Here is an 11,643-nt window from a genome sequence, read left to right as displayed (position 1 = left end):
CTGGGGTCACTCTTTCCCCTGATTACAGAGGGTGGAAAGCAGTCACATGTGCCAGAAAGTTCCTTTTACAATCCCTGTTAAGAAAATTACATGGTGATCCACTGAGTGCTGTAGAATATTTAGACTCCTGTGTTGAAATCAGAGCCATTCGGAAGTTCAGCTCTTTAGACAAACAGTCATTCCGTGTCTGGAGACCCTGCCTCAGGCGACGGACAGTAAAACCCATATAAGAAGATGAAAAACATAGGGATAGAGTGACATTAAATGGCTATAGTTTCACCGGATCCTATGTATTAGCTACAGACGTGGGGCATGTACCGTGCTCAGCTCTCTCTAGGCAGAATTTCATTCTGTTTTTTACAGTGACTCCAAGAGGTAAAATCATCCTCCCTTTGCCCTTTAGAAAGCTGGTTTCTGGAATAGCATAAATAGTTTATGCTAAGCCACCCAACTAAGACATAGAAGGTAGGGGTGCTGATTCTTCCCAGCCACAGTTCTTCCACTTGTTAATGATTGCTTCTATTTCTTTTCTTTTCTTTTCTTTTCTTTTCTTTTCTTTTCTTTTCTTTTCTTTTCTTTTTTTGAGACAGAGTCTCAAGCTGTCGCCCTTGGTAGAGTGCAGTGGCGTCATAGCTCACAGCAACCTCAAACTCCTGGGCTTAAGCGATTCTCTTGCCTCAGCCTTCCAAGTAGCTGGGACAACAGGCACCTGCTACAACGCCTGGCTATTTTATCATTGTAGTTCTCATTATTGTTTGGTAGGCCCAGGCTGGATTCAAACCTGCCAGCTCTAGTGTATGTGGCTGACGCCCTCCCCGCTGAGCTACAGGCCCCAAGCCAGGCCTGTGCTATTTCTTTTCTCAGACTTTCATAATTCTTTTTATATAGATCACTCATGTCCTTTGTTAGATATATTCCCAGGTATTTCATCTTCTTTGGAGGTACTATAAAAGGTATTCAGTGTTTGATTTCTTTCTCAGCTTCACTGGTACTGGCATATATGAAGGCTACTGATTTGTGAGCATTGATGATGTATCCCCAAAATGCTGCTATATTCCTTAATCACTTCTAAGAGCTTTGTAGTTAAGTCCCTGGACTTTTCCAGGTATAAAATCTGTCATCTGCAAAGAGCAAAAGTTTGATCTCCTCTATCCCCATTTGAACATCCTTGATATCCTTCTATTGATTGATTGCAATGCCTAGGACTTCCCGCAGCAGCGGTGACAGTGGGCAACCTTGTCTGGTTCCAGTTTTAAATGGAAATGCTTTCAGTTTTACTCCATTCAATATGATATTGGCTGTGGGTTTGTTGTAGATGGCCTCTATTGAATTAAAATGCATCCCACCTAAGCCTGTTTTCCTAAGTGCTATCAGCAAAAAAAAAAAAAAGGATATGTCTTTGTGCTGAAGGTCTCAACTTGAACTTTACCTTGGAAGTGAGAACAATGTAACCTAAATGTTTGTACCCTCATATTAATAGGGAAAAGATAGCAGGTAGGAAGAAGGGGTGGCTGCAGCCTGGCTGTCTGTCTGACACAATTAGATATTGGTCTCCAGTGGGCTCAAGAGGGTCTTCCATGCCTCACAAGAAAAGGGTTTCAGGGAACCTGGGATGGTGCAGGCTGAAAAGAATGATGCTGGCTCCAGCCGTGGCAAGAGTCTTCTGGGAGTCTGCAAACTTTCACCATTCCCTCATTCCAAGAGGGCAGTGTCCTTGAGGTCACGGAATAGGGCTGGAGGATGGGAAGTGTCATGGCAGAAATGTGCAGTCCAAGTTAGGGTTAGGGCTAGAACGCTGAATCCAAAGAGCAGACACTTTCCAATAATGCCTTTTCCACATAGTGCCTTTGCAAAATTTCTTGTAAGGGCATCTCAGAAGGAGGATTGGTTGCCTAAGAAAATGGTACCATTGGGATTGGGGGGGATAAAGTGAATTTTCATGCTCACAGATATCTTTTTTTTTTTTTTTTTTTGCAGTTTTTTGCTAGGGCTGGACCCACCAGCTCTGGCATATGGGGCCGGCACCCTACTCTTTTGAGCCACAGGCGCTGCCCTCACAGATATCTCTTATAGCTCGACAGACTATAACAGGTGAAAGCTGATGGTAATGAGTAGCTATACTCAAAATTTGGGGACAGGAAGAGAAACAGTGGTATGTGGAGAAAAACAGTACTTGATAAAAATTGCTTGGTGCTTCACACAAGAAGCTGCAGACCATCCCATTCCACAGCTCTCAGCCACAAGGAAGGCTCCAACCTCTTATTCACCATTAAGCTCAATATTCGTCTCTGCCACAAAGGACATGATGTAGCCACTGGGATCAGCCCACCCTCCCTACCGTCATCTTTTCCTACCTTGCACAGGGTGAAATTATTAGTAACCAAGTGAATTTGCTTGGACCCACATTTACTCCAAACCTTCTGGGTTTTGGGAATGCTGCTGGCGGCCCAAAGAATCCCATCATCAAACAAGGTTCCCATCTTAGGATAAGGTGACCAGATTTTAACATTGGTGAAGTGGGACACCATTGGGGGTGGGCGGGGCCTGACAACAATGCAAACTTTGATAAGCAGTTCTTGATAATCGGTTCTCAACAATTATTTGTTATTATTAAAGTTTAACATTATACAGTTAACAAAAATAATATAAAACACATATCCTGGCAAAATAGCCACATGGCAGCAGAAAAACAGGAAGCCACATTCCCTTCCTGGTCTCCCGTGTTCCCTAGTTTGTCGTGCATTCTTTCCAAAAATCAGGGCGTTTTAAAAACGCTATAGGATGCAGGACAAATTGTTAAAAATCAGGACTGTCTTGCCAAAAGTGGGACGTCTGGTCACCTTACTCTAGAGGGGGCAGGGCTACTTGTTTGTTCCAGACAGTTTGGCTCCTTCTGAGCTAATTGTCCTTGCATAGAAGCAAGGGAGGGAGCCAGTCTCCTTCTGATACCTTGCCCAGGAGGGGAGTGGGGACTTTACATTAGCCTTTTCATTTCCAAATGAGGTTACATTAACCTCTTCATCCCCAAATGGAGTTACATTAACCTTTTCAGCAGCCAAAAACCATATATTCCGTTCCCGTTCTCCTGCTGTTCCCTAGCTTATCATGCATTCTTTCCAAAAATCGGAACTTTTTAAAAATGCCACAGGATGCAGGACAAATTATTAAAAACTGGGACTGTCCCGCCAAAAGCAGGACGTCTGGTCACCTTACCTTAGGAGCAAAATTACCAAGCAAGAAAGCAGTGCTGAAAGGGCAGGTGTCAAATCAGAAAGACTAAATACATCAAAATCTTGATGGTTTTGTATATTTCAGGATGGCTGGGACTCAGTCATACTTTATCCATGCATTTGTCGGAGATAGTATGCACTGAGAGTTTTCTAAAGTATATACGGTAGAACTATGCACTGTGAGTTTTCTAAAGTATATACGGTAGAACCTCCCTAGCAGGTCATCTGCTTAAGTTGACCTAAAGTTCCTAGATTGGACATGCACCACCAGTTCTAGGAACTGTAGTCCCCAGGAGTTCCACAAAGACCACACTGCCCAAACAAGCCAAATTTACAGCAGAGTCCTTTCATTGACAAGCTGGCCCCCCAGCGACTGCCTCAGTGTCCCAACATGACGTTTCTGATTGCTGAAGAAGTCGGGTTTTTAAGGCTTGGTCTGCATCCTGGTTGCCAGGCAGGCTGTCCAAGTACATCTGGGTGGGCTTGCAAGCCAGCATTGTACAGAAGCAGAATTTTGCAGTTAGTCAACTATACACCATACATCTTCTTTTTCACTACTTTCCCACCGTACATCTTGGTTTCAGTAACTTCTCTGCCTGGTATTGTTTAAAGCTCAGTCCAGGGACAGTTGATACTTCCTGGACTGTTTCCCAGGGAGTTAGCCAAGCAAGACACTAGGAATGCACTAGAAGCAAGAAATCAATTAGTACTTTCTCATTTATCTTGGAGGGGGGTGAACTAGACTTATTGCATTTCTTTTTCTTAAAGCTTGCAGTCTGGAAATTTTCCGGGAGTTAACTAATATTTTTCCATTATATCTTAGGCCTCACACCTTTCTGTCTTAGCCTAGGCCCACTAAGCCTATCATGAACACCTCTGTATGTTGACCAGCTTGTTACAGTCCCTTGGTGGGGGGGGGGGCGTCAACTTACAAAGGGATAGGATGGAATCTTCCTCCCTCACTCATTCATTCATTCCATTGAATATCTAGTGGGTGCCAACTTCTGGCACTAGATTCCATATCCCCATAATCTACAACAGGGGTCCTCAGACTTTTTAAACAGGGGGCCAGTTCACTGTCCCTCAGACCATTGGAGGGCTGGACTGCGGGCCCCGTGATGAGTTGGCTGCTAAGTAGGACAGTCAGCGGCAGCAAAAACACCTGGTGGGCCTGATAAATGTCCTAGGTGGACTGCATGTGGCCCAAGGGCCGTAGTTTGAGGACACCTGCCTTATACTATATCATGCATTCACTGGACATGAATATTGAAATTCATTAAGTAAAAGCAAATTAGCGGGGCACGGTGGCTCACACCTGTATTCCCAATACACTAGAAGGCCAAGGCGGGAGGGTTGCTTAAGCTCAGGAGTTCAAGACCAGCCGGAGAAAGAGTGAGACCCCTCTCTCCTAAAAATAGAAAAACTGCTGGGCATTGTGGCAGATTTGCAGAATGTCTAGCTTTTTTGTATAAATAGAAATGGAATTGTTAAGCTCTCATCCGCGTCTCCATTAAATTGAGTGACAGAAACACTTTATAGTTCAGACACAGTAGCACGGAAACCCAAACCAGGGCAAAATCCTGCTACCAGTTTTTTTTCCTCTCTCTCTCTCTCTCTCTCTCTCTCTCTCTCTCGGGAGAGTTCCCCTGGGTAGAGCACCATGGCGTCACAGCTCACAGCAACCTTAAACTCCTGAGCTCAAGTCATCCACCTGCCTCAGCCTCCCAGGGTGCTGGGATTAAAGGCATGAGCCACCGAACTCCCAGCTACTACCAGTCAAGCCTTGAATCAGATGCAAGGCACCCTGGGAAGACCAGGGCCAGGCGCCGGTGGGGAGCTTCAGACTTGGGGCTTCTGAGGTCAGCAGTCCTGCAAGCTTTCACATGGTGCTGGGGGGTGAGTGCAGAAGAAATTGGAGCAGGAATAAGTTGGGAGAAGCTAACACACACATGTACCATGGCAGTCAGAGAGCAGAAAGGAAAAGGAGACAGAGCCCCAGAGTCTCAGCAGTCAGGGTGTATCAGACTGGGCTCCCCGTCTATTGTGCTGGAATCACTAAGGTGGGTGCCAGGTGCAGGTGAATGGACTTCTTGATTAGCTAAGTAGGTGGATGGTGACCCATTACCAAGGACAAAGAGATGTTCTGGGAACAAGTGTTTCTTCCACACTGTTTGTATGTGTGTGTAATTTTTTTTTTTTTTTGAGACAGAGTCCCAAGCTGTTACTCTGGGTAGAGTGCTGTGGTGTCACAGCTCGCAGCAACTTCAAACTCATGGGCCCTGGTGATTCTCTCACCTCAGCCTCCCAAGTAGCCAGGACTACAGGCTCCTGACACAAGACCTGGCTATTTTTTGGCTGTAGTTATCATTGTTGTGTGGCAGGCCCAGGCTGGATTCGAACCCGTCAGCTGCGGTGTACGTGGCTGGTGCCCTGGCTGCTGAGCTCAGGCGCTGAGGGGTGTGTGTGTGTGTGTGATTTTATCAATAGGTTTTAAAAGTCCCTAGAACTGGGTGAACACACTGAGAAGTGAAGGCATAGGATGTGGACCTCCGTGACGTTTCAGGGACCAGTGTTTACCGACCATTCCCCCTGTGGCCACCACTTTAGGGGCAGGGCATGGAAAGACGCCAGGCTTCTTAGGAGGAACCGGGGTGGTCCCCAATCCAGGGCTATGGGGGAGAAATCATCTAAAGCTTATGTATTTCTTTCCTCTTCCTAAAATCCCCTCCCTGGCAGAGCTCTGCGTGCGGGGCGGGCCTATCCTTCCCTGGCAGGAGGACACCACCGTTTCTTCTCATTACAGGACGCGCTGTGTCCCGTCTCTGAGCCCCAGGTCGCCCTCGCTGACGGCCTGTGCTCCCCAAATCCCTTTCCACTTTTCTCAGGTCTGGCTGCTTCTGGAAACCAGACAACCGCCTTCTCCTCCCCTCCCCTGGCCTCCTCGCTCCTTGGCAGTGCAAGGGACCTTGAACTTCTCCTCTGTTTGGTGCGCGGGTCCTCCCGGCTTCGGCCAGCCAGCACAGTCAGGCTCTCCAGGGCTCCCCGCCCTCGCCCTGCCCTGCCCCCCTCCCAAGGCTCCCCTAGCTTGGCGGGAGGACGCGGGCTGGGGGAGGGAGGCGCGAGGGCGTGGCGGCGGGTCTCACGTTGCAGCGGGGCCTGCAGCTCGCGGGATGCCGGCGGGGCAGCCCGGTCTTGCCTGCGCCCGGGCGGGGAGGCGCTTCCAGACAAATCTCCGTCTAGCCTGGAGATTCAGAAGCCTGGTTCCTTCTTTCTCCCCTGGAGAAAAAGGAAAGGTTTCCAGCTCAGCTAGGAAGGGCGCTCCTGTAGCGCGGGGGACTTTCGACCGCAGCTCCCACCTCGCCTCCTCCCCTCCGGGGTTCCGGGACCAACTTTCTCTCGGACAAAGATTGCGCCTTCCCGGAGCTGTCTGCGCGTGGTCGCCCCACGGGCTTTTCCAGCGGCTGTGGACGAGGCATGCCCACCCTGCAGCCGGCGCGATGAAGAGGCGAGAGGAGGGCTGAGCGCACAGCCGCGCGGCCAGGGTCCCTAGGCTCGGCCCGCGCCCCGTCTCCCTGGGGTGGGGCAGGGTGGGGGTGGGCCGAGGCGTGGACTCGAGGAAGCCTCTCGGCTACGCGAATAAAAGGGCGCCGGCTGGCTGTGCCGCGCTGGGAAGCCGAGCTGCCTCGCCCCCAGCCCCGGGAAGGGCATGGCCCCGGAGGACTCCCGGCTGTGACTCACGCGCCCTGGCCACGCGGATGCTCAGGGCGCACCGTTCCCGAGCATTGCAGCTTCCGCAAGGCAGGTGAGGACCGAGGGTGGACAGGGCGCCCCGGGGTGCTGGTTGCTTTCTCTGCAGGGCCTGAAGGACTTTGAGGGGGGTCTCAAGGGAAAGTCTGGGGTGCAGAGGCCCGAGAAACGCACACTATTCCTTGGCACACTCTGTGAAGTAGATGAGGGGTCAGCTGAGATTCAGGAAGGGAAGCTGATGGAATGACTCTTGAAGAAGGAGGCTCAGAATAGGTCTAATTAACCCTTAGATCTTCGATCCCACCAGCGCGCTCCCCTTCCTCGCCCCCGCCTTCTCCACCCGAGTTTCCAGAGCGCAGCCCGCTGGGTTCCGAAGCGAAGCCGAGTCCGCTCCTGCATTCAGTGAGGGAAAGGCCACAGTGAGGAGCCTCCGGGCAAGTTCCTCGGGCTCCGCTTGCGCAGGGCTCCCCTCCCTCCTCTTCTTACCCAGGTTTTCCCTGGAGACGGGAAGACCGACCAGCCCAGAGTGAACTGACTTCTGCAGACACCGGGAAGTTCACCCTGGGAGGGAAAGCGGGGTTGATGGACGAGTCCCACGCGCGCGATTCACCGCGCAGCCGGCTCAGCAAGACAGAGAGGGTTCTGGAAGCTGGCCAGGGGAGCAGGGCCGCCCGCCTGTCGGCTCCAGGTCGTGCGCCCGCGGCGCGGAGGAAAGCAAACGGCCTCGCGTGGCCACCCCTGGACTCACAGGCTGCCTCCGGGTGCTCGGGCAGGCTCAGGGCAGCCCGAAGACGGGTGCTCCGTGGCCCCCGGGGACTAGCGTTCCCTGTAGCGAATTCCCCGTGGTCTCTGAGATGTGGCAGAGCAGGGTGAGGGTCCAGATAGACAGTCCAGGCTAGGGAACCATCTGGGGGAGCCTGGGCCAAGTCCGCCTGCAGGCACAGGGTGCGGAGGCGCTGGCCCGGATGCCCTTGGAGGAAGCCCAGCTCAGAGGTCAGGGCGCGCAAGCAGAGGCGGGGAAAGCCCGGGCGAGCCAGGGAATGTCTTTCTGCAAAGCTGCAGGGGTTGGAGCATTTGTTCCAGCGCTCAGAGGTGGAGCCCAACTTGCTTTTTTTTTTTTTTTTTTGCAAAGCTGCACCCCCTCAGCTCTGAATGAACAGCCGTAAGGCAGGATGCGCGCGCGGGCTGAGGAGATACGACCACTGCTCCAGGTCGTTTAAAGCGTGGGGAAGCAGCGGGCGTGGGACGCTGCCCTCATTCCTACCTGAGCCGGCTAGAGCTTGGACCAGGAGGACAGGGACAGACGGGCGACAGCTGCTTCCCTAGGGCGTGGCACTAATAGCTTCCCACGTGTGCACCTATCTCTGCTTTTCGCCCGAGAGGTGACGAAAATATTAGATGACACATTTCTCACACTTATCTGAGGATTCCTTTTTTAAGTAATTATTGACCTTTCCTGGTTTATAGAGGTTCCCCGAAACTTCTCCTAGAGAAGCATCCCTGGTGTGTTAACATAACCATTTAGGCTCCTACCGAAGAAATAATAATAAGAAGAAAGAAATAATAATAAATTGTAAACAAACCCACCAGCAATAAGACGAATCTCCCTCTAGTCAACACCCCTTTAAGACCTGAGAATTAAATCCTCCCGACAACTTTGTTGAGATTTTCTTTTATCTAAATATATACCGTAATTAATGGCTCAGTCTTGACCAGGGGCGGGGAACCAGCAGCTTCAATGCCACATGTGGACTTGGACGCCCTTAAACGCAGTCCTTTGGGTGAACCCAAGATTTGCAGAATAAATCTTTTTATGACGAAGTGTGCAAGAGAGAAAGACGAACTTTTTCTTAAGTCCTTTGATGCTAAAACCAAGAATAATCTTGAAATCAGAAGGCCCCACTTTCCTTGTGTCTGGAAGGCAAAAACAGCTTTTTATGTTTTACTATGGAATTATAAATTATATTTTTTCCTCTTCCTCCTCCTCTCTTTTTCGTCTTCTTTCTCTGTAATATAGGTAGATGCGTATTGTGTACTTATAATCACCCCTGCCGAGCTCGAGATAGCGAGATTCCCAAATCTTAGTACTTCAGGCAAAAAATGAAGGCTGCATTCTATACTAACAGCTAAAAAAAGAAATACGAGTTTCCTCTTTCTTAATTCCTGTGTTTTAAGCAACACTGTATCTTTACAATACGAGATTTGAAGTCTTGGGGGGCGTCAGGACAAGTCCAATGATGCACAGTTTAAATGATGCGCGCTTCAGGTAGAAATTGCCACAAACGCGACTGTCAGTGCGACCCAAGGGTAAGCGCGTGTCTTTGTCCCACGCAGGTGTTCGAGGACCGGGCGCCCCGGCGAGATGCGCCCCGGCGAGATGCGCGCGCAGGCTCCCTGGGGGGCGCTGTCCGTGGTCCTGATGCTGCTGTGGGGACATCCGCGCGCCGCCCTGGCCTGTCCTCACCCCTGTGCCTGCTACGTCCCCAGCGAGGTCCATTGCACGTTCAGATCTTTGGCGTCCGTGCCCGCCGGGATCTCCAAACATGTGGAAAGGATGAATTTGGGGTTTGTACCACGTTTCAATGCTCGCCTCATTTTCGTTTTGTGCATAACAGACGCGCATCCACTTAAAACTTCGTATGTGAGTTAACTCTGGGTGTTGGTGTGTCTGGCGTTTGGTACCTCCAGATGAGGAGAAATGGGGTGGGGGGTGTTTTAACGACACCAAACGCCGTCCTTCTCGATGATTATCTCTTTTCCAGTCCCTGTAACCTCTCTTAACACAACAGCTTGAGTTTGTGGAGAAATTGTCTCTATAGCAATTCTTTCATATGTTGTTTATTTGAACGCACACAACACGCTCCTTAAATATAAGAAGACTATATTTAAAAAGAGATAATTTAATAGAATTAAATTTAATAATTTAAATAGAATAAAGTATTATTTATTCATGAATAACAAAGAGACAGGCTCGGAGCTTGTAGCACAGTGGTTACCGAGCCAGCCACATGCACTGAGGCTGGCGAGTTTGAGCCCAGCCTGGGCCAGCTAAGCAACAATGACAACTGCAACAAAAAAATAGCCAGGCGCTGGGGTGGGCACCTGTAGTCCCAGCTACTCAGGAGGCTGAGGCAATAGAATCACTTAAGCCCAAGAGTTTGTGGTTGCTGTGAGCTGTGATGCCACAGCACTCTACCCAGGGCAACCCAGTGAGACTCTGTCTCAAGCAAACCAACAAAACAGAGAGACTTCCGAAAATGTTACTGAGTTATTTATTTAAGAATGATAAGAAAGAGACTTCAGAAGATACGAAAAGAATGCATGGGCCACCAGTCACATTTTATACGTCATCTGGAATGTGACTTTGACACAATAAAAGGGTTGTTTGGGGTTTTACCTACTCAAAATAGTTAATTTTGTTTTCATGCAGTATTCCAAAAGGAGTTTTTATGTCTTTATTCCATTTTTTTTTTTTTTTGGAGACAGAGTCTCACTATGTTGCCCTTGATATAGAGTGCTGTGGCATCACAGTTCACAGCTACCTCTAACTCTTGGGTTTAAGAGATTCTCTTGCCTCATCTTGGCAAGTAGCTGGGACTACAGGTGCCTGCCCCAGCGCCTGGCTATTTTTTGTTGCAGTTGTCATTGTTGGTTAGCTGATCCTGGCAGGGCTCGAACCTGCCAGCCTTGGTGCATGTGGCTGGCACTGTAATTGTGCTACGGGCACCAGGTCAGTCTTTATTTCATTTTATGCACACAAATGTCACCTCCCCATAAATGTTAGCAGCTAGCAACTACACACAATTGTGTGCAACTTTAATAGTCCATGATGGCATTCTTCCATGAGATATATTAGTGATTTCGTACCATCCAGACAAGAAAAAATTGAACTAATGGTTAATGAATCTCAGTGGGAATCTTTTGGTAAGATGAAACAGCCACATGTGAATCTGTGAAGAAATAATTGTGTGTCTGGACATTCTATAGAAAAAGGAAATCTGTGCGTACTGACTATAAAGTCCAATGGTTGAATAAGAGAATGGAAAACTGAGATTAAAAGATGGAAATTCTCCTGATCCACAGTAATGAAGAATTAAACAGATTCCTTGATGAAATCTTGGGACATTTTATGATTTAACTGCATGGAAATCCAGCCACATTACTTGCCACTTAGTGGGGGGAAAGTTTGACTTTCCAGAGGAAGGAATGTGAGTAGATAAGCCAGTTTTTCCTTGGACCATCTCACAAACATTAAGGCAGACTCCTCAGAAGTGAGGATAGAGAAGGCACCAAATTCCATCTGAATTAGAGGAGAACAGGTGTGTGGTTTCTGCTCCATAACCTGGACCATTATCTATAATTTCTCTTTCATTCTTCCACTGCCCAGATCTAGGTTTTATTTTCTATTGTATTTTATTTTAGCCAGGGTCTTACTTTGTCACCCTTGGTACAATGCCAGGGCATCACAGCTCACAGCATCCTCAAACTCTTGGGCTCAAATGATTCTCTTGCCTCAGCCTCCAAAGTAGCTGGGACTACAGGTGCCTGCCACAATGCCTGGCTATTTTTAGAGATGGGGTTTCACTCTTGCTCAGGCTGGTCTGCAACTCCTGAGCTCAAGCTATCCACCTGCCTCAGCTTCCCCAAATGTTGGCATTACAGGTAT

General features: G+C 49.0%; 1 protein-coding gene across 1 annotated transcript in view; it reads left to right on the top strand.

Annotated features, from left to right (window-relative positions):
* The first annotated feature begins 9,354 nt into the window (after nucleotides 1-9,354).
* The window catches only part of MXRA5 (matrix remodeling associated 5), a 31,532-nt gene continuing 29,243 nt past the window's right edge, over nucleotides 9,355-11,643 (top strand). The window contains 1 exon segment of the mRNA XM_012807148.1: nucleotides 9,355-9,542. Within this exon segment, the coding sequence (XP_012662602.1) occupies nucleotides 9,355-9,542 (188 nt within the window).

Source organism: Otolemur garnettii, unplaced genomic scaffold, assembly GCF_000181295.1.
Source record: "Otolemur garnettii isolate 467f Iridium unplaced genomic scaffold, OtoGar3 scaffold00065, whole genome shotgun sequence".
Lineage (NCBI taxonomy): Eukaryota > Metazoa > Chordata > Mammalia > Primates > Galagidae > Otolemur > Otolemur garnettii.
Note: the sequence above shows the minus strand (reverse complement) of the source record. Positions and strands in the feature narration are given on the sequence as shown.